This window comes from Pipra filicauda, unplaced genomic scaffold, assembly GCF_003945595.2.
Source record: "Pipra filicauda isolate LSUMZ 115617 unplaced genomic scaffold, ASM394559v2 scaffold376_size704792_pilon, whole genome shotgun sequence".
Lineage (NCBI taxonomy): Eukaryota > Metazoa > Chordata > Aves > Passeriformes > Pipridae > Pipra > Pipra filicauda.
Window position 1 is genome coordinate 145,018 of NW_024104505.1, and position 18,889 is coordinate 163,906.

Consider the following 18,889-nt stretch of genomic DNA (forward strand, 5'->3'; position numbering starts at 1 on the left):
GTGGTGGAGTCACTGTCCCTGAAGATATTTAAGTAAAGCCTATACATGGCACTTAATGCTGTGGTCTACTTGACACAGTGGTGTTTGGTCATGGGTTGGACTCGATGATTTTTCCAACTTTATTGATTCTGTGATTCTGTGAAGCCGCCTGGCACTGCCTCAGCCTCTCACACGGCCCACTGAGCCGCGCCGGACAGGAGGGCCACGACGGCGGGGCAGCCGAGCATCCCCGGATGTACTGGGCAGCTGCCTCGCGGGCCCGTGCGGTCCTGGCCGAGCCAGGGTGCGAGACGCCGCCGCACCGGGGAACGCGGGGTTTCCCCGCAGCGGAGGCCGAGCGCGGACCCACCGCCCCCCGCCGCACCACAGGGGGCGCTGCCGCGCACGGCCAGGCCGCGGGGCGGGGCCGCCACCACCATCGCCCCCCCACACGGCGGGCAGCGCCGACGCCGTCGGCGGCGCGGGGCGGGGCGGGGGCGGTAGCACCGCCGTTGGCCCCTCTGCGCGCTCGCCCCGCCCCCGGGCCCGGCGCTTCCGCCGCCGCCGCCGGCGCGGAGGGGGCGGGGTGCCCGCGGCGCTGGGCGCTCCCCGCGCCTTCCTGTGCGCAGGCGCGGGGGAGGGCGCGCAGGCGCGCGGTCGCGTGGGCGGGTGGCGGGGGAAGGTGCGAGCGAGCCGCCCGCGCGCGGCCGCCGGCGGCGCGTGTGTCCCGTGTGTCCCCCCTGCTCCCCGCCCCGCAGCCCCCCCGCCGGCTCCGCCGCCGCCCTGGGTGCGGATGGTCCGCGGCGCTAAAAGATGGAGGGGCTGACGCTGAGCGAGGCGGAGCAGCGTTACTACTGCGAGCTCTTCTCCTACTGCGACACCGAGAGCACCAAGAAGGTGGCGTCCAACGGGCGCGTCCTGGAGCTCTTCCGCGCCGCGCAGCTGCCCAACGACGTGGTCATGCAGGTACGGCCGCCGCCTCGGGGCCCCAGGGGGCGGCGGGCCCGGGCACCGCCCCGCCGTGCCGAGGCGGCCCCGGCGTGGCCCGCGCCCCCTGCCCGCCCCGCAGCCCTCGGGCCGGGGTCGTCTCGCCGGTGGAGGCGGGCCGGGGCGGGACCCGGCGGGGAACTCAGGAATCACAGAATCGTTGGAGTTGGAAGGGACCTCTGGGGATCATCCAATCAAACCCCGCTGGCAAGGCAGGTCACCTAGAGCAGGTGACACAGGAACGCGTCCAGGTGGGTTTTGAATGTCTCCAAAGAGGAGATTCCATGACCACCCTGGGCAGCCTCTTCCAGTGCTCTGCCACCCTCAACGTAAGGAAGTTCTTCCTCGTATTGAGGTGGAACTTCTTGTGTTTTAGTTTCTGGCCACTGCTCCCTGTCCTGTCACTGGGCACCTTTGAAGAGTCTGGCATCGTCCTCGTGGCACCTGCCTCTGAGATATTTATGTGCATCGATTAGATCCCCTGTCAGCTTTCTCTTCTCTGGACTGAACGGGCCCAGCTCCCTCAGTCTCTCCTCATATGAGAGATGCTCCAGACCCCTGTCATCTTTGTGGCACTCCACTGGACCCTCTCCAGCAGCTCCTTGTTCTTGTACTGAGGAGCCCAGATCTGGACACAGTAGAGCTCCCTGCACAGAGTAGGGAGCTATTGTCTGGCCTAGAGCCGGCCACCTGAGTCCCTCCGGTGGTGAGGGAGGGGCGGGGGGCGCAGCAAGTGCTGCACTGAGCAGCCTGTGGCGGCTCCCCCTCTCCTTGTACCTGCGGGGGCTGGGAAGGGGCTGGTGGCTGCTGGCAGCGTCCGACAGCTGGCAGGAAACTCTGTCTTGTTTGTTCCATGCCGGCAGAGGCCATTCGAAAAATGGGACTCCCGAAGCATTTTAGGGAGATGGGTGAGATTCATCCCACAATCTGCAGGTGAAGAGCAACACAGAAGGAAATTTGGTTTTGTGTCACTGGGAGCTGCTGATGCTGATCCACTTCACCTAAGCCATGCAGTGTTTTGTGGACATCACTTGCTGGCAGGAATTAACTTACCTGTAGTCATCAAAGCATTTCTAAAAACGAAAAATTCAGTGTTAAAACTGATGCGGGCCCATACTTGTAGTCTGTATGTGTGCGGTTTTAGCACTTACTTCCTTGGCCAGGTTACATCCAAAAGGTGTAGCAGTATTGCAGAGCTATCGGCACGGGAAAGGGAAAGTTTGCTTTGACGCATGTAATTATTTGAGGAACATATTCCCAGTGAACCAGTCTTATGAACAGCTACTTGTAATAATTTGCTGCTCCTGCAGTTCCCTCTGTCACTGTTCAGTACTTTAAAGTTCATGTATAGTCTTTTGAGCTGCTGTGGGTAAAGCCGTATTTAGAAAGCCGTGCTGCCTTTTATGTGGTTTCATCCTCAGCCTAGTGAGATAAGCAGCCTTTTTAACAAAAGTATTAAACTTACTGTTGCTGGAAGCAGAGTGCAGAAACTTCAACATTCTGTAATTTAGTACCAGGAGAACACTTACAGATTAGGGTTACTGTTGATGTGTTTTGGGCCTCCCAAGGGCAACTTGGTTTGCTGAAACGAGTTTGAGACACAATGAAGTGGAAGAGGGCTGAATAAGAAGTGGTTCTTACTGGTAAAACTAGTAATCTCTTATTTTATGACTTGCTAGACTGGACTTAAGAGAGTCTGCATGCTCAGTATTATGAGTGAGGTTTCTCAGGGGCCACCCACTGTTGCTTTTGAGTGTGGCCAACCAGTTTCAGAAAAATCATCCTAGGAAAGTGAATGTTTAAATGTTTGCTGTATTTAAAATTTCTTTTACATAAAACTTGTCTGGATCAGTGTATAGATAAAGTCAGCTAGTGCTAGAGGTTGTTTTATGCAGGAATTTAGTGCAAGAACTTGGAAAGACTTGGAATTTTGAATATAAGTGGATACAGATTATATCCTTATCTTTTGCAGAGGAGGTCAGATTTTTCTGCAAAGTAGATTGCATCTGGAGAAGAGAGACTACTCGGGCGTCATTCTGTGGGTCCTAAATAAATTAACTCAAGAAGCAGACCTGGCTTATCACTGTAGTAATCTCAAGGAAAACTTTGCAGTTAAAATGGCAAACAAGATATTAGATTACCTGAGGAATGAGACTGTAAATAATAAAAAGAAAGTCAAAATGCCCTTAGCAGTTTGACCTGTTACGAATATCTTGTGCAGTCACTGTTGGTCACCTGTAAACTACCATATATTTTAAAAAGAATTTAGTTATCTAGTCATTTTATGTTCCTCTTAAAGCATGGCTCTACCTCAGGTTAACACAGGCATAAATAGGTTGTATTGGGGTTCCTGGAAGGGAAGTCACATTTGATGTTTTCAAAGCTGAGACTTTGTAACTTAAACCTCCAGCTAATATAGCTTAAGAAATAAAGAAACCGTGTGAAGGAGATGGAATTTTCTTTTGACGACATGGTGACTGTGTTCTTACCTGTTCATTTGAAGCACCTGATGCTTGTGGGGAAAGGAACTTGATTCAGTTACCCAATACTTATATAATCCTGGAATGCAAGTGCAGTACTAGTCACATGAATGCTAAGTACCTTTGTAGGTGTGCAAAACAAAAGTATAAAATTGTTGCTCTTCAAACTCAAGGGGACCAAGTAGTCGTGAAGAACTACCTCAGAGTTTTTCCTCTTCAGCTGTACAGGTTTGTACTGTACAGTTCAGAACTGATTCTTTTGGAAATGAAAATGTGCGATGGTTGCATTTTTAGACTCATAACTTGTTTTGCTTAAAAATCTGTTGTCTAAAGTCTGGATATACGTGCAACCTTTGTTGCAAAGAGTTATGTCTATGTGACAGATCTGTCTTGCAGCAGGAAAAGTTATTATGTGTGGCTCATTGTTCCTAATCATTTTCATTTCTGCCTCTAAGGGACACTGTCAGCTGCCTATTAAATAGGAATAAATGAACATGTAGAAAACTGAAACAATTATGGTTGTTGTATGCAAAGCTACAGCATCCTGGAAAACAAAAGCTATATGTCTACTTAATACACATACACAAAAGGACAGCCTTATTCCCAGAACCACACCAGCGTGAGAACACCAGCCTCTCTTAACCCGTATTTCTTCCTGTTTATGCACATCCCTGAAATGAGCATTAAGGTAGAAGACTTGCATAAAATAGTGAATAAAAGTACGTGTGTTGGGATAACAAGTCCAACTACTTCTCCATAGTTAAATGAGTCTTCAGGTTGCTCTCAGGGTGTGGTTTCACACTGCAGCTGACCCAATCTATTGGTGAGTTTCCACTGAAGGAGGTGGTTCAGTCTTCCCCCAGCCATGTTTTCCTGCTTCTCCTTGCAAAGACATTAGTGCCTGTCCAGTGCTGTTGTATGCTGGCGTCAGGGGCTATGCAGGCAGAAAATTAATCACAACTCTTTGTTGATAATAATTCTGTATCAGGTAACAGTGGAGTTGAATGAATGACAGTGCTGGCACAAGAAAGGAGACAGGAAAACTGCTGACAGAGGGGGAAGTGGAGAACTTTCCTTTTTCTAGAGCAATTGGGTATTTCAGTTGTGACCTAGCATGGGTTTCGTGGTAGCTTAAACTACTGGAAGCTGGAGCAGCCTCATGCTGGCTCTGACTTCCTTTCAACAGACAGTGAGCTGGTTTGGGAGTATATTCAGCCAAAAGTTAGAAGGTTTTGTCAAAGTTACTTTTCACTTGCCTCAGCTCATGGCTCAGTTGCATGTGCATTGGTGTTTGTATTAGCATGTAGTATGACACAACGTAAGTTATGCTGAGGAGCTGTCATCTGCTCTGTTTATGTATTTCAGAAACTTTCTTTTGGTACAGCTCCTGTACACTGATAAAACTTTGATAAAGTTCCTGGTCCTGTACACTGAATGTTAGCTGGGATTCATTATGTGCCATCCTAGGGTATATCTTCTAGGTTAGCTTCATACAAAAGGAATGTAGTTGCCCATTCTGGAGTGGCTGCACAGAGGAGCGAGTGTGATCAGGAAATTGGCTTGAAAGGCACATTCCACATCTGACCTAAAATGCTTATGTAGGTGTGCTAATAAAATCAGTTCTTGGTGTCTCTGGACCAGGGGTGAAATTGCTTGTAAAAGCTACAGTCAGCCAAAAAAGGAGTTGTGAAGTTCATTACTTGTGCATGGCGTGAATATGATAGCTGTTCCATTTGTTAGATTTGTAGAATTCTTATTTAGGTGAGTTAATCACAAAATGTTTTATGAACTTGTACTCTTGATTATGAATCATAGAAACTTCGCAAGACAAAGCATATCAGTTGTACACGATTCTCATCTGAAATGAATGAGTTAAGTCATCTTGCTTTAAAATGCAATATTACTAGAAAACAACAAATATGTGAGAATTAGCATGTATATTTTCTAAAATTAATGAATTGTCATCTTCAGTGCTGGGATTGTAAAGTTACCTGACTTCTAATTTACTGTTAGAAAGTCTTTGAGATGACAGATGACTTGTACAATCATGACCAGTTTCTTCAATTACAGTATGCTTGCATTAGTTCAGTAAAAACCTTGTGTAAAGCCTATTATTGGCTCATTAGCCAATTTCAAGCTGTTTGTTTGTTTTTATGGAGTCTTTACAGGCAGATTAGTTTTGATTGTTCTTGTATCATTGATGGAAAAAAATTACCGTCTCTTGTTGTCTACCTCAGCTCTCTGTCAGAGTTTCCTGCCTCATCACAAGTTGTAAGAAAATACATACCCATGATGGAGCTGCTGTGGAGAGAAGTCCAGACTCTGAGTATAGAGCCATAAGCTTAGTTTTTGCACTGTGCAGGAAAATAGCTTAGGTGTGGGCATATGCTGCCTTGTGTTGTTGTTGGGATGGTAGTTTTTGGCAAGCATAGGGAACAGAACATGCAGTGGTAGTTTTCTCAGATGCCAGAGCTCATCTGCTGACAGGCAGCACAATTATAAATGGAATTATAATGCACAGGCAGGATATGGCAAAATGAAATTGCAGGTTCTTGATTTAAAAAATTGGCTTCTTTGTTGGAAAACGGATGTAGAGAGAAAGGGATCTAGGGAAATAAAAGCTTGTTCACAATGATTTTATTGTTTCAGTGAATTTTCCTACAGAAAGACTACAGTAGAGTCTACCAAATGCCAACTTTAAATGGAAGCTGGACCAGGGCATGCTTAGGATTACCTGTGTGGTAGAGACATGCAGAAGACAAACTCGTTCTGGTTAATTTGCAGAATTTATTATTCTTTCAGAACTGAGAGGTAAGAAGTTAGCATTCTTTATGCGTAGCAAATTCCATGCCTTCCTTTCAGTGATATGGATTTGGAGTATATTTAAAAGTAGGAGTACTTTGAGGTCTTTAAAAAAATGTGGGCTGTGTGAAAAGCTTTCCTCTCCTCATACTGACCTTTAACTAGTCTTCAACAAGCCCAAATTTAAAAAGAAAAAAAAAATCACTTAATTGAATCCAACCCATGCATTTTGGGGTTTTTATTATTATTTTAAAACTTAAATCTTTTCTATGTGATATTTTAAAAGAAAATTGGTTCAGATTTATTCTGAGACAATATTCGCAACGGGTCGTTATGAAGGTGTTCTTCCAGTGTAGAAACCTCTAAGTTATAGCAATTTTCTTACTAATCTGTCATATATTTTGTTAGCCTGAGCACCATAAAGTTGATGAGTCTGTAACCTTTTGTGATTAGAATCTTCCATAATTTATATATTATATATATATATATATAAAGGATGTCTGTACATGCATTAGGCTGTATCCCAGTCCTCATTTAGGAAATAAGAGTTGTTAGAAATCTGTTGTAAATAGAAACAGTGCCTTGATCTGCAGTTAAGAATATTCGATTTGTAAATTACCTATTTTTTCTCTTCAAATGTCACCATAATAAAGTATTTTGTTTTTAACAGAGTAGTAGGTTAGCTTTGTTTCCGTTTATTGGTGAGATATATAAGCAGTCTACTTTCTTTTGGTGGCAGAAATGGCTCCTAGTCTGCTATGTATGCTGCGAATTGTGCTTTGATTTTCTGCAGAATTCTGGTAAAGAAATGTTTACTTTAGCGATGTTGCTTTCACAGAGACTATAGTGGACTGCAAATTAATTTCTTTTTACATTTAATTAGTTTGAGTAGTCTCATATCTCAGCAGCATTTCGTCAGAGAACAGTTATTGTTTTGTAAATAAAAGGCAGGAAGTTAATGGCAAAACTTTAGGAGTATAAATTGTCTATTAGACTTATATTTGTTTTCAGTGGATTTCTTGGTGTAATTGTTTTTGAACCTTTGAAATTGACTGGCATTCATACTGTATACAGTGACATACATAGTAAATAATTCCTTCATAATTCTGCATGCCAGCACAGCACTCAGATAATGTCAAGTATCGGCTCAGCTTTGTTTGAAAACAGTTTATTTTTTTCTTTTTAAATGTGCTGTTAGATGACAGCAGGAATGATTATTATCCTTTCTGACATGACTAGATAGAATTCTAAAATCAAATATCAGGGCCTTTGGCAAATGCAGCTGTCTTAGAATCAAGTTAGCTCTGCAAAATTATTGATCGTAAACCCGGTCTTTTTCCCATAAAGATGATTCTTTTGTATTAGAAGTTTTAAGTACTTTACTGACTGTGAAAAATGGCAAACATGCCTTCATCTTAGTCTAATCTTCAATAAATGTTCTGCAGATACTGTGAAATTATGGGACTTTGCTGGCAGTCTTTATGACTTTTCAATTGTACTTGCTAGCTTTCAAAAATATTAGTCCTTGCAGACAAGTTTCAGACCTATCAGGTCATAAATATTTGCTGTTCAGGTTAGTCTTTCTTGTGGAATTCCTAGATTTTAAACTGGAGTTCTGCTCTTTACTTAAATGAGTTTGAGGTCAGAAGTGAATGTGGGAGAAATATATTGACTATCAGATTTTTCGCAGTGGAGTTCCAATAATGATTAAGGTAAGAATATATTCCTCACTTTCTATCCTTTAGTATTTCTGTAGACCATAAGCATATTCTTAAGGCAGCACTGTCATTCTTTCTAAACTAATGTACTGAGTTGGCAATCGTGTTCATGACTTGCTTGTTTATCCACCTGGGACTAGTGTCTGAAGAGTAAAACTATCCCTACACTTGTTATACAAAAAGTACACTATAACTTAGGCATGTCTGTCTGTGTATAGGGACTGTGTTTTGATAGGTTAAAGGACTTGGAAAAGATGACAATCTGACCTGAATTTCTGGAACGGTTGACTTCTGACATCTAAAATGCTTCTTAAGTACGGTAGTAGAGCAATGAGTAGGCTCAGTTTTGAAGATATTGAAAGATATTTCAACTTCAGTAATCCCAGAAAAGGATGACCAAGACTGAGCTGTGTAAAATTTAGCATTTGGTGCTAACTATACTCTTGCTGCAGACTAGTAGTCGGAAATTTTGTAGAAAAGCCTGTTATCACTACAATAGTGTGTGTGTGATTTGCTTTTTTCTGAATTGAAGCTTCTTAAATCATTTAAGACCTAGTGTTAACAGCTGAGTCTCAAGTGTAGCTCTATAAACATGCAGCACGCTGTTTTTAGAACTTTAATGGAGTTTGTTTAAACTTTGATAGATGCATTGTTAAGGCTTGTTGGCCGTAGTGGGAGAAGGAGAGCAGTGCAAAGCTAAGTAACTAATTAACACTGCTCATATTGATGCTCAGAGGAAAAAAAGATTGAGATGGAAAGCAGCTTAAAGTAATGGGCACAGTAGCTTCAGGTAAACTTAGATGGATATGTTCAGGAATGACTGGAACAGTCCTATTTGACCAGGCCGCAGCACAACCGCTAATTCTGGGATGAAAGAATGTGTTAATCTTCATCTTACATTAGCAAAAAGCCAGAAGCTTGTGTTCATTCTTTGAGGTTTTTCTGCGTTACATTTGTTCTGGTACAGTATTGAAAGGTAATGTGTGGAGAAAATGTTAAAACTGAAAAAGAAAGAAAATAATTATTAGCAGGGAATATCAATCACTGGAATGCTTCAATTATAAAGAAGGTCTGAAAAGAATAAAAATGTCAATATAAATGCTGCATTAGGAAAAATAGGAAAAATATTCAGCCTAATGCTGCATGGCAGGAGCATCTGCAGTTGGAATATCTGTAAAATATCTCTCCAGTGCCTGCTAAAGCTAGATGCTTTCTTGCTACTTATATGCAAATAGTTCTGTCCATTTCCTTATGTTTTAGGAAATTACATTTTGAAGATCAGCAAAGCTTCAAAAGTTGTTTACTTAAATAAACTGCAACCATGAGCTCAAGCAAGCAATACATAAAGGACAAACTTGGTTAGTTTCCATAAGTATTCAGCTGGATTTTTAATTATTGCAAAAATAAGATGAAGTGCCTCAGAAGATTACAAATGAAGAGTATCATTCCATGTGTGCCAACTGGGGCTTGTTTGCCATTTCTACTTCAGAGTTGTCAGAAACATAAACTGCAACCATAAAAACATATACTAGACATCTGATGTTGACCAGTGAGAGATGTGTACTATACAAATTAATTGCAGTTTGTTCACAAAAACTTGTACTTTTTCTGTTATAAATAAAGGTTGTGAGGAAATAACTTCTGAAGCTCTGCTGAGGTGTTTGTTGGTTGTACAGTAGACAGATTCAGTTTAATAAAAGAGCAAATAACTAACACAGTAACTTTTTGTTGGCTGACTGAGTGAAGGAATCATACTGTGTGACCAGATAGATGAGCAACAGGTAGTGCTCAGGAATGGGGAACTGTGCAGCTGAGAGCAGAGGAGGGAGGAGCTATTTAAGCAGTATTGAAGAATTACATGGTGGGAGAAGACAGGCATGTGAAATATCTCATTTTAACCTCTCTTTATGCATCAAAAATTAGAAATGGTTCTTATAGGTCCTCAGAATGTATCTTACTGCTTCAGCTTTTTTTTTTTTTATTTCCAGTTCTTCTGGCTGCTTTATTACCATTTCTGCTCGTAAAGTGCTTTTCTCATGAACACCTACTCTGCCAGAAAAACAGCAGTAGAGAGAATCTTAATATAAGCAAAGAGCAATTGCCTTGAGGTCTTCTAGGTGTGGCTTGTTACTTGGGAGGATAGTAGTTGTTTTCTAAGCGAGTGTTTATCTGGCTGTCTGGATTTTCCTTTGTTGGTGCTATTGAACATACCAGAAAGGCATACAATTCTTCATTCTGCCCTCTTTTTGAGGCTATTTGGCGATAATTTAAGTTACAGTCAAGTAGGACAGTCTATGACTAGATATTTGGAAAAGTAATCCCTCTAAGTCGGTATCTTGAACTCTTTTGTAGTTGCATGTAGGGGTGCATCTGCTTATCTTTGTGAATTGATTGATTGATTGATGGTGTTCACCATGTACTACCAAATCAAGAAGGGAACTGCTGACCTCTGGAGAGCCATGGAGCTCTGCATGAGAGACTCTGCAGGTAAGACTCATGTGTAGAGCTTGTAACAGCTTTTGCAGGAGCTGTTAGCAAGATCACAAACTTTGGTTGCAAATGGAAAAATCAAAGCTACTGCATTGAGGCATGAAAGCCTCTTTCATAAATGAGGCTAATCCACCGTGAACTTTTATGCTACCAGGAACAACAAGAGGTGTCACAGACCACTTTTGCAACAGGTTGAGGTCAGGAATGACCTAAAATATAACTGGTTCGAAAAGGACCACAGTAGTGAAAGTTCTGTGAGGTTTTTTGTGTGTGTGTGGTGTTCAGCATATTCACTTGTTAAGAATTTATGTGCTTCTGTCATGAATCAGAGTTTTAAATTTCCAGTGCGTTTTGCTGCTTTTCTATTACACTATTATCAGAGTGTAAGCATGACTCCAAATCTGCCAGCCCTTAATCTGGGAGTGGACATGCTTGTAAAACAGATCCCAAAGTACAGAGGCAGAATAATTTGAGGCTTAAAATACTGGATCATTTTTTAAAAAATTAATTTTTATTTCTGATGTGATTAATTTTGAAATTTCGTTTAATTGAAACAGAAGTGTGTTTGAACCTGAAATGACTGTGGAACGGGGAGTTTAGTTCGAAGTATCAACAGAGAATTAATTGTCCAAGCTGATGAGTAGCTTGTTCTCCCTGATAGTATTTTAGCAGTCTGCTTCCACTGTGGATATGTGCAGTGTGAAAATCAAGGGCGGAGAAGTATTAGGAGAAGCTCAGACAGTAAGAGACTCTAAATAGTTCATTGTCAGAGAGCGTGTGTCGTCTTGGAAGTCCTCCAATACTATTTGGTTTATTTCTTCCAAGGACTGTGTTCTGAAGCCAGGTTTGTGGCATTGACTGAGATCCGTCTTCATGGAACAATCAGTAAGAATTAAAAGGAAGACGTTACTATTTGTTATGCAACAAAATACAGCAATGTCCTAAATATACTCTGTGCCTTGGAATTCTTAGTATCAACTAATTAACTCTATTTACTATTATGCTTTGAAAGTACCTAATAAGATAAATGATATATTAGAGGTAATTTTATACTTGCTGTTCAGCGCATGAATATTTCCTGCTTCACACTTATTGAATACCAAATATAGCATTATTTGTTATCCTTCGCAGATGCATTTTGCAAATGATCTTTGAATAGGTGTCAGACTATTTAAATGTTTGTCATGTGCTGAAACATAGAATTCAGAGCAGTACTTGAACTGTTTCTTTTAGTGGCGTGTTTTTGTTCTATCTACAATTGTGGTTTTTTTTTCTTGTGCTCCACTATGTGCCAAGGTTTGTGGAGCGATGCAGAGAACTGGGTCAGAGACTTGACTTGGTTTAAAAATAACTCATCAAAAGAAGGATCTTTGTCAGTTCTCTGTCTTGTTCCTGCTGTGCAGTGCTGTCAACAACTGTTGCATCTGAGAAGCTGTCAAGTGAGGTTTTTTTGAAGAGAAGTTAAAAAAGCTGACTAATATTCACAAACTAATCAATATTGCTTTATCCAGTTGACAATAGGTGAGAGACTGTGGTTAAAAAACTGTGCCAGGCTGTGGTCTGCAAGTAGTGAGGCAGGTGGATATAAGTGAAGTGAAAGGAATTGATCTAACAGTGGTTGCAGAATAACAAGATTAGGAGGTAAGGAATTGTGAGGAAAGAAATGTATTTAATCTGGGAAAAAAAATGAGTGAAGGAGTTTTTCATAGTACTTTGGTGTGTAGTGATGGTCAGGGTTTTTTTTTTCTTTGCTACAACAGCAGTGATTAGGAAACATTTTTTCAACTTGTTATACGTCTCTCAATTACATTCCACTGTAGATATATTGTTAATTTTTGTTGTAGCCAAGGTGAGAGGATTACATGACTTCAGAAGGGTGCCTGTGTAGGACAGTGCATTCTAGTACCCAATTTGAGGTTGTATTCCACTAAACTTTTAAATTGGAATCATTCTGTCATACCAGTTTAATGGTTAAGTTTGCCAAGAGCTTTAGAATTCTCATCAATGAATTGCTTCATATGACATACAGAAATAATGTCTATATGATAATTTTTTAAATTTTAAACTGTGAATTAACATCAATCTGTGACCAGTTACATTTATATTAACTAACAAAACTGAAGCAGGTTATTCTATTTAATTTTTTATCTTTGTCTGAAGTAAAAAGTAATTTTTAATCTTTATCTGAAGTAAAAAATTAGCTTTTTTTAATTATCACATTTTTTTAACTTAAAGGTTATTGTTAATGTGTACAGTAAAACTCAATCGTATTCTAGATATTGAAGCACAGGTATATTCATAAATCTGGTTTAATTCAAGTTTGTATCAAATACTGTGATATGAATGTGGAAAGCTGTTTTGTATTTCTGGTGCATGGTTTACATGACATTGTTCATGGTGATTGTTTCATTTAAGCATAAAAGAAGCTTTCTTACTGTAAAGGTGATCAAACACTGGAAGAGGTTGCCTGGAGAGGTTGTAGAGTCTCCCTACTTGGATATACTTAAAATCCTAACTCAGTACAATCCAAAGCAACCTGCTGTAGCTGAGCCTCTGAGCAGGGAGAGTGGAACAAATCATCTCCAGAGGGCCTTTCCAAGCTCAACTATGCTGTGATTCTATGTAGGAATTCTTCATGTTTATTAACATTAAAAAAGAAGTCTTACACCAACAATACAAACATGAAAATCGTTAATGTCCTGTTCAGATGAGATGATACAAAAGGTCCTCTTCTGAGTTTGTTCACTCCTCCCTCTCATCAGCACACACCATGTGTGTTGTAGTTTCCTGCCCAAAGAAGTTGTCTCCACGTCTTGCCTCTTACCACCCTCTGGTATGGAACAGTAGGTACTTCAGTAACTCTCTCCAAGCAGATGAAATATTTTTATCTTTACTGTGTAGGTGGCATACACGTTGCTAAATTTATTGTTTTGCCATTGAAGTCATCCCTGTTTAAGTACTGTTGTACTTTTGCGTGAATAATGTTTACAGATAATGGGCTTGATTTGCCTTATAGAAGAACCTGAGGGCAGGGAGGCTGTGGTATTCTGGAAGACTCTCCCAGGGAGGCTTTCTGAGTTCTGGAAAGTGCATTTCTCCGCATTTGATAGAGATGTGATTTGTTCCACTTCACCTGGAATTTGTAAAGGTTCTCAAGTCTCAAGTTTTTTCAGTTCACAAACCTTTCCAAGTTCAAGGGCCTCTTGTTGGAAACCTGTTAGAGTTTTAGAAGGTACATACTTGAAACGGTGCCTTTGACATTATATACTGCTTCTTATACATGTCTGATTTACTCTGGCCTCCAATCGGGAGGTCTGGAGACACACCATCTTTATCGCTGCTGAGAAAGCACGCAGGATCACTCTTGAGGTGAAAAGACAATGCAGAAAGAATTGTACCTTGCAGAATACACCATCTAAGGAGTCTTTCTGCTGTGCCTTTTGCAACCAGACGTGTCTATCTTGTATTGGCCTTTTTAGCCACCAACGCGCTTATAACAAACGTGGGTAGAGCCCTCCCCAAATCTTCATTCGCGAAGGCCAGCCGTGAACATGTCTGATTTGCACCAAGTCATCATATTGCTGATGCTGCTGTTACTTCTTTGCAGTATGATGACCGAGTGTGCAATTTCATAATTTCCGGGGGTTTTGGTGTGTTTTTAGTTTTGTGAGTTTGGTGTTTTGTGGTTGGTTGTTTTTGTTTGTTTGTTTGTTTTTTGGTTGTTTTTTTGTATCAACGTCTTCCAACAGTTCTGGAGCTTCACAGAGTTGTTGGCCTTATTAATTGAAGTTGTGTGACCTCAAGATCTTCATATCTAAGGAGATTAAAACAGTTGTGAAGCATTTTGTCTTGAAAATGGCTCTGCAGTCCTTGAAGAGTTAAAGAGAGTTGCTTATCCTCTCTCTTCCTAAGAAGATGAAAGCCCTAAACCTAAATCTCAGAGAAGCAATCCCTTGATTATTTTTTAGTATTATTCTCCCCTTCAGAATAGCTTATTACCTGTTGAATGTTTAAATCCTTCTTCAAGGAGATTATAGGTATGCTGTTTTGAGTATGTTCAAGCATACAGGCAGCAGAGGAATCTCCACAAGATGTTTGCATTTAATGATTTTACCCAACCTTCACTCATGTTTCTGATTGGGATATATCCTGTATTTGAAATATAGCTATGGTTGGATTTGACACCTACTTGTTCAGCAGCAGCAGAACATTCTTTCTTTGTTGATTTTTTGTTGCTGGGGTTTGGTTTTTTTTGGTTTGTTAGTTTGTTTTGTAGTGGGTTTTTGTTTTAATCCTTAGCTTTTTCCTTTTTTTGATGCTTATATCTGGTGTATTTTCTATATTTATATCTATTTACTTTTAATTGATGCTTGCTTTTCCTTTCTAATACTTATCTGTCGTGGTAGCTTAATTATTAATTTGGGTTTTAGCTGAAGTTTTTTTTCAATCTGTTGGTACTCACTAGTTGCAAACAAGGTAATTTGTAGCTCAGTAGTGGCTTTGAAATTGAACAAAGCCATTACTGCCTAATGATTCCATAGGCTCAAAATGCCTGCATCATTGCTTCTTTTCATAAGACATTAGAGTCTGGTTAATTCGTTTGTTGATGCTAGGCCACCGAATCCACAGGCTTTTTCTGTTTTGGTTGTAGTCAAGTATGTGGATGTTCCCTCATTCTTCCAGCATACAGTGCTTTAAAAAAATGGGTTGCTTTTGCTGTTGCACTGGTTTCAATTGCCAGCTGTCTCTTGAATCTCCACTGCTTTAGCTCTGCTGGTTACTTAAACTTAGTGTAATTATTTTTGGCATTAGGTTGAGTACAGGCAATTTATTTTAGATGTTGATGCCTCAGAAGTTTTATTTGATTTGTCATCTGTCAATTTACACTGTCACTTCTTTCCTGGTGGCCCTTTTTGTAGTCCAACCAACCTGTTGAAACTACTGTATTGTATTTAACTATATTGTATTATTTTCTTTCATTTATTGGTTTTTAGAGAATGTCCTATTATCCCCTGATGTCTCACCAGACATCACACTGCAGAAATACTACAGCGGGAAAATACAAATATGCAGGAGCTGTAGGACAATGTGTGAATTGTGATGCAGACATAGCCAAGTGATTTAATGCAGCTTGTTTCCGTCCAGCAGGATTTGAGTTGTATGTACAGCCCTAGGCATGCTGATCCTCTGGGGACTTCTTTGAAACTAAGTGTTTGTCAACATCCCACACCTTGCTGTGACAAGTTTGACAGCAGCTTATTTTCATGAAGTCCTAGAATCCCGGTACATGGCAAGGAGATACCCAACCAGCTTTTTGTTGAGCCACATCTAGTTCAGCTGTAGTTGATAAACCCAGCTGATTCATTGTATGGAGTTATTGAAGTGGTGCTGAAGCACAAAGGCTAACTGCTTGTGGGTCACGTCGTTCAGTTGTTGCTGTGTGAAAATGTAGTTCACTTTTTCAGTTGGAACTTGCCTAACTCCTAGTAGTCAGGAAATGAGCAGATGTGACAAGAGACCAGGTTTGCCAAAAAGAGAACATAATTGAGCTCCAGTGGGAAGCGTGAGGACAGAAATTAATGCCCATGGATTTAGATTCTCTGTGCCTTCTTTGCATTGATATTCACAGGCAAAGTCTCATAGACTTTTGTGCCTGGGGATGAAATTGAAGGAAGAGAGAAACTAATAGTACTATGAAAAGATGATAGATCGATCTCTAGAGAAATACCACCTTCACGGGATTAGATGGGATCCTTCTGAGCGTGTTGAGAGAGCTAGCTAATGTCGTTGCAAGCCATTTTTCTCTGAATAGCTGTGGAGATCGGAGGTGGGTCTCAATGACTGGAGTAAGGCATGTTGCAGTCGTCTTTGAAATGGGAAGAAAGGTTAATTTGGGGAACTGCGGGCTGGTCAGCTGCAGTTTGGTCGCTGAGGAATTGTGGAGCAAGTCTGCTTGGAAGCCTTTTCTAGGCATATGAAGGTGAAAACAGTAGGATTACCAAGGGTACTTGTGAACCAGATTATCTGGTGTGATGGAAAGACTACAACTGGTTGAGGAGAGAGAAGTGGTGGTGCCACCTAGACTGACTTCAACTAGTATTCCACTGTGGTGTTCCAAAAGCATCCTCATGTCTCATTTGGAAAACATTGCAGTCTAGATAAGACTACCAAGTATATGAAAAGGCAGTTTGGATCATTTAACTCTGAGAGTCTGATTTGGGATGTTTCATTCTTAGTATCTTATTAGTGACCTGGCACAAACAGGGATGCACCTTGAGTAAAATTGCAGATCTTAAGTGTGAAGAGGGGTGCAAGTCAATATGTTTGTATACCTGGCATGCTACTCTGAAATGTATGAAATCACTTCTGTAAAGCAGTTGTGTTTAAAGTTTCTTTCTACTAGTAACTCTGTTTCATTTCAGATTACGGAGCTCTGTGGTGCAACAAGACTTGGCTATTTTGGAAGAAGTCAGTTTTACATAGCTTTGAAACTTGTTGCTGTGGCCCAATCTGGTCTCCCTGTGAGAATGGAAAGCTTAAATACAGGTAAATCATAGGATCGGGTATGGGGATTGAGTTGCTAAGTGGAATTGTCTCACAGATTGTTATACAGTAACCCTGTAAATTGGTGTGGTACGTCTTTTCATACATGTTGCTAACTTAAAAAATATAGAGAGACTACGAGAGAGTGTTTTCTTACCGTGCAGTAAATACGAGGTGTAATACCTTACTCATTGAATAAGTATTGCATTCATCGTGAAGTGGATGAACTACTTGTACCTATTGTGTAGGTACAAGGTAACTGATGTGAGAACTTGTGTGCTGTATCCTCTAATTAAAGTACTAATAAGAGCAATGTAAACTGGAATGAAAAGAATGTGGCATTTGCAGGCTTTTGTAGTTGCTGGGTTTACGAAGCCTTGATTGTGACAAACAAAAGGTTATCTTTTCTGAAGTTACATTTCTTGTCACTTGGCTTGACAGTTTTTTCCCTTCTTAAGTGCAAATATGAAGATTGGTTTAAGATTTTTTTCTAGTGAAAAACCTGACCTGTGAAAGATCTTTGAAGTCTGTTATCAGCTGAATCACCTGTTATCCTACTTTTCGAAAGTCAGCTCTGGTGTGGGTGGGTGATGAAATAGGAACATGAGAAAGACTTAGTCTAGGAAGATGATTCAGAACAGCAGGAAGAGCTTTGATATGAGGCTCTATTGTAGCCTTCTGAATGAGGTAAGTGAATCCGTGTCCTCGTTGCTCTGTAAGATGAAAAGAGACTTAGGAAGTTGAAGTAGTGAGTTTTAAGTCACTGTAGCCCTTGCAGTGTAGTACACAACTCACAGGTTAAAAATATCTTTGGAGCACAGCTTTGCGTTAAGATGATTTCCATAGTAGATTTTATGTCTGTAGAATACATGATATGATATGATTTTTATATGCTAGTAGTTAAAAGAAATCTTATGAGATTTTTGCATCTAAAGGTTATAGATTAAACAGAGTAGTTAAGGAGACTATATTAAAAACAATCTGGTATAACTGAAGTATTTGACAAAACTATAAAAAAGAAATCGCTGCATATACGTTTACAGCTGTGTTTATTCTAGGCTCATACAGGCTGTATATACTGCTTTCATGAGTTTTTGTAGCTTTTTGGAAAAGCGCGTTGTTTTAGTCAACATTTTGGTAGTATTCAAGTTCCTTTCTGCTCATAAGTCACCGTATGTTTATAAACCATTTCCCTAGTTTTCCTTATGAGTGTTCCCAAATATAAAGCTTTAGCAAGTTGTAGCAGAATGCCCTAGAATCAGAAAGTTGGAAAAAGAACCTTTGACTCTTAATATCTGATAGAAGTGGAACTTGATAAAACAATTGTGGGATTTCTCATCAAATGCCTGTTGAAGAAGTCAAAGACAAATCTGTATGTAGCTTTTTTCAGGGTTTTTATAAGCTTGGTTTTATTTTAATGCAAGATACCTTAACCAGAAGGAGCTTTTCTATTAAAAAAAAAAAGAAGAATCACAAGAAATATGAGGGAAAGAATTGACATAAAGATACAGGGTTAATTCAAAAATATAAAATGTGTTGCTGTAAAATGAGCAGCCATTGGAACTGTTATAATGACATACATTTCCTTGATTCATGACAATACTAGAAATACTTGTAATGATTTCTGGATTTCTAGGAACAATTTTATGTAAGTGGTTCCAAACCTACTAAAATACACCAAGTACAGTAGACAGAACATTTATTTTTACACTAACTGTTTTTAGCTATGGTCTGTTGCCTTGGTTGCAGTGGTTCCAGTCCTATCGATGAATTTCCTGCTTCTAGAATGATTCAAGTGTTGTTGTAACAGCTAAAATGCAGCAGGCTGAAGAATCATAAAATGATTCTGATCTTGGGTTACCTTCCTTTGAAAACTGGCTGCTCACCACA

General features: G+C 40.5%; 1 protein-coding gene across 7 annotated transcripts in view; it reads left to right on the forward strand.

Moving 5' to 3' along the window:
* The first annotated feature begins 668 nt into the window (after positions 1-668).
* The window catches only part of REPS1 (RALBP1 associated Eps domain containing 1), a 63,161-nt gene continuing 44,940 nt past the window's right edge, over positions 669-18,889 (forward strand). For 5 of the 7 annotated variants that reach the window (XM_027721216.2, XM_027721225.2, XM_039384780.1 and 2 more), the window contains exons 1-2: positions 670-945; positions 16,879-17,002. In XM_027721216.2, the coding sequence (XP_027577017.1) occupies positions 793-945; positions 16,879-17,002 (277 nt within the window). In that variant the 5' untranslated portion in view covers positions 670-792. Of the gene's footprint in view, positions 946-16,878; positions 17,003-18,889 lie in introns of all 7 variants that reach the window. The other 2 variants (XM_039384782.1, XM_027721255.2) reach the window with 2 other exon arrangements.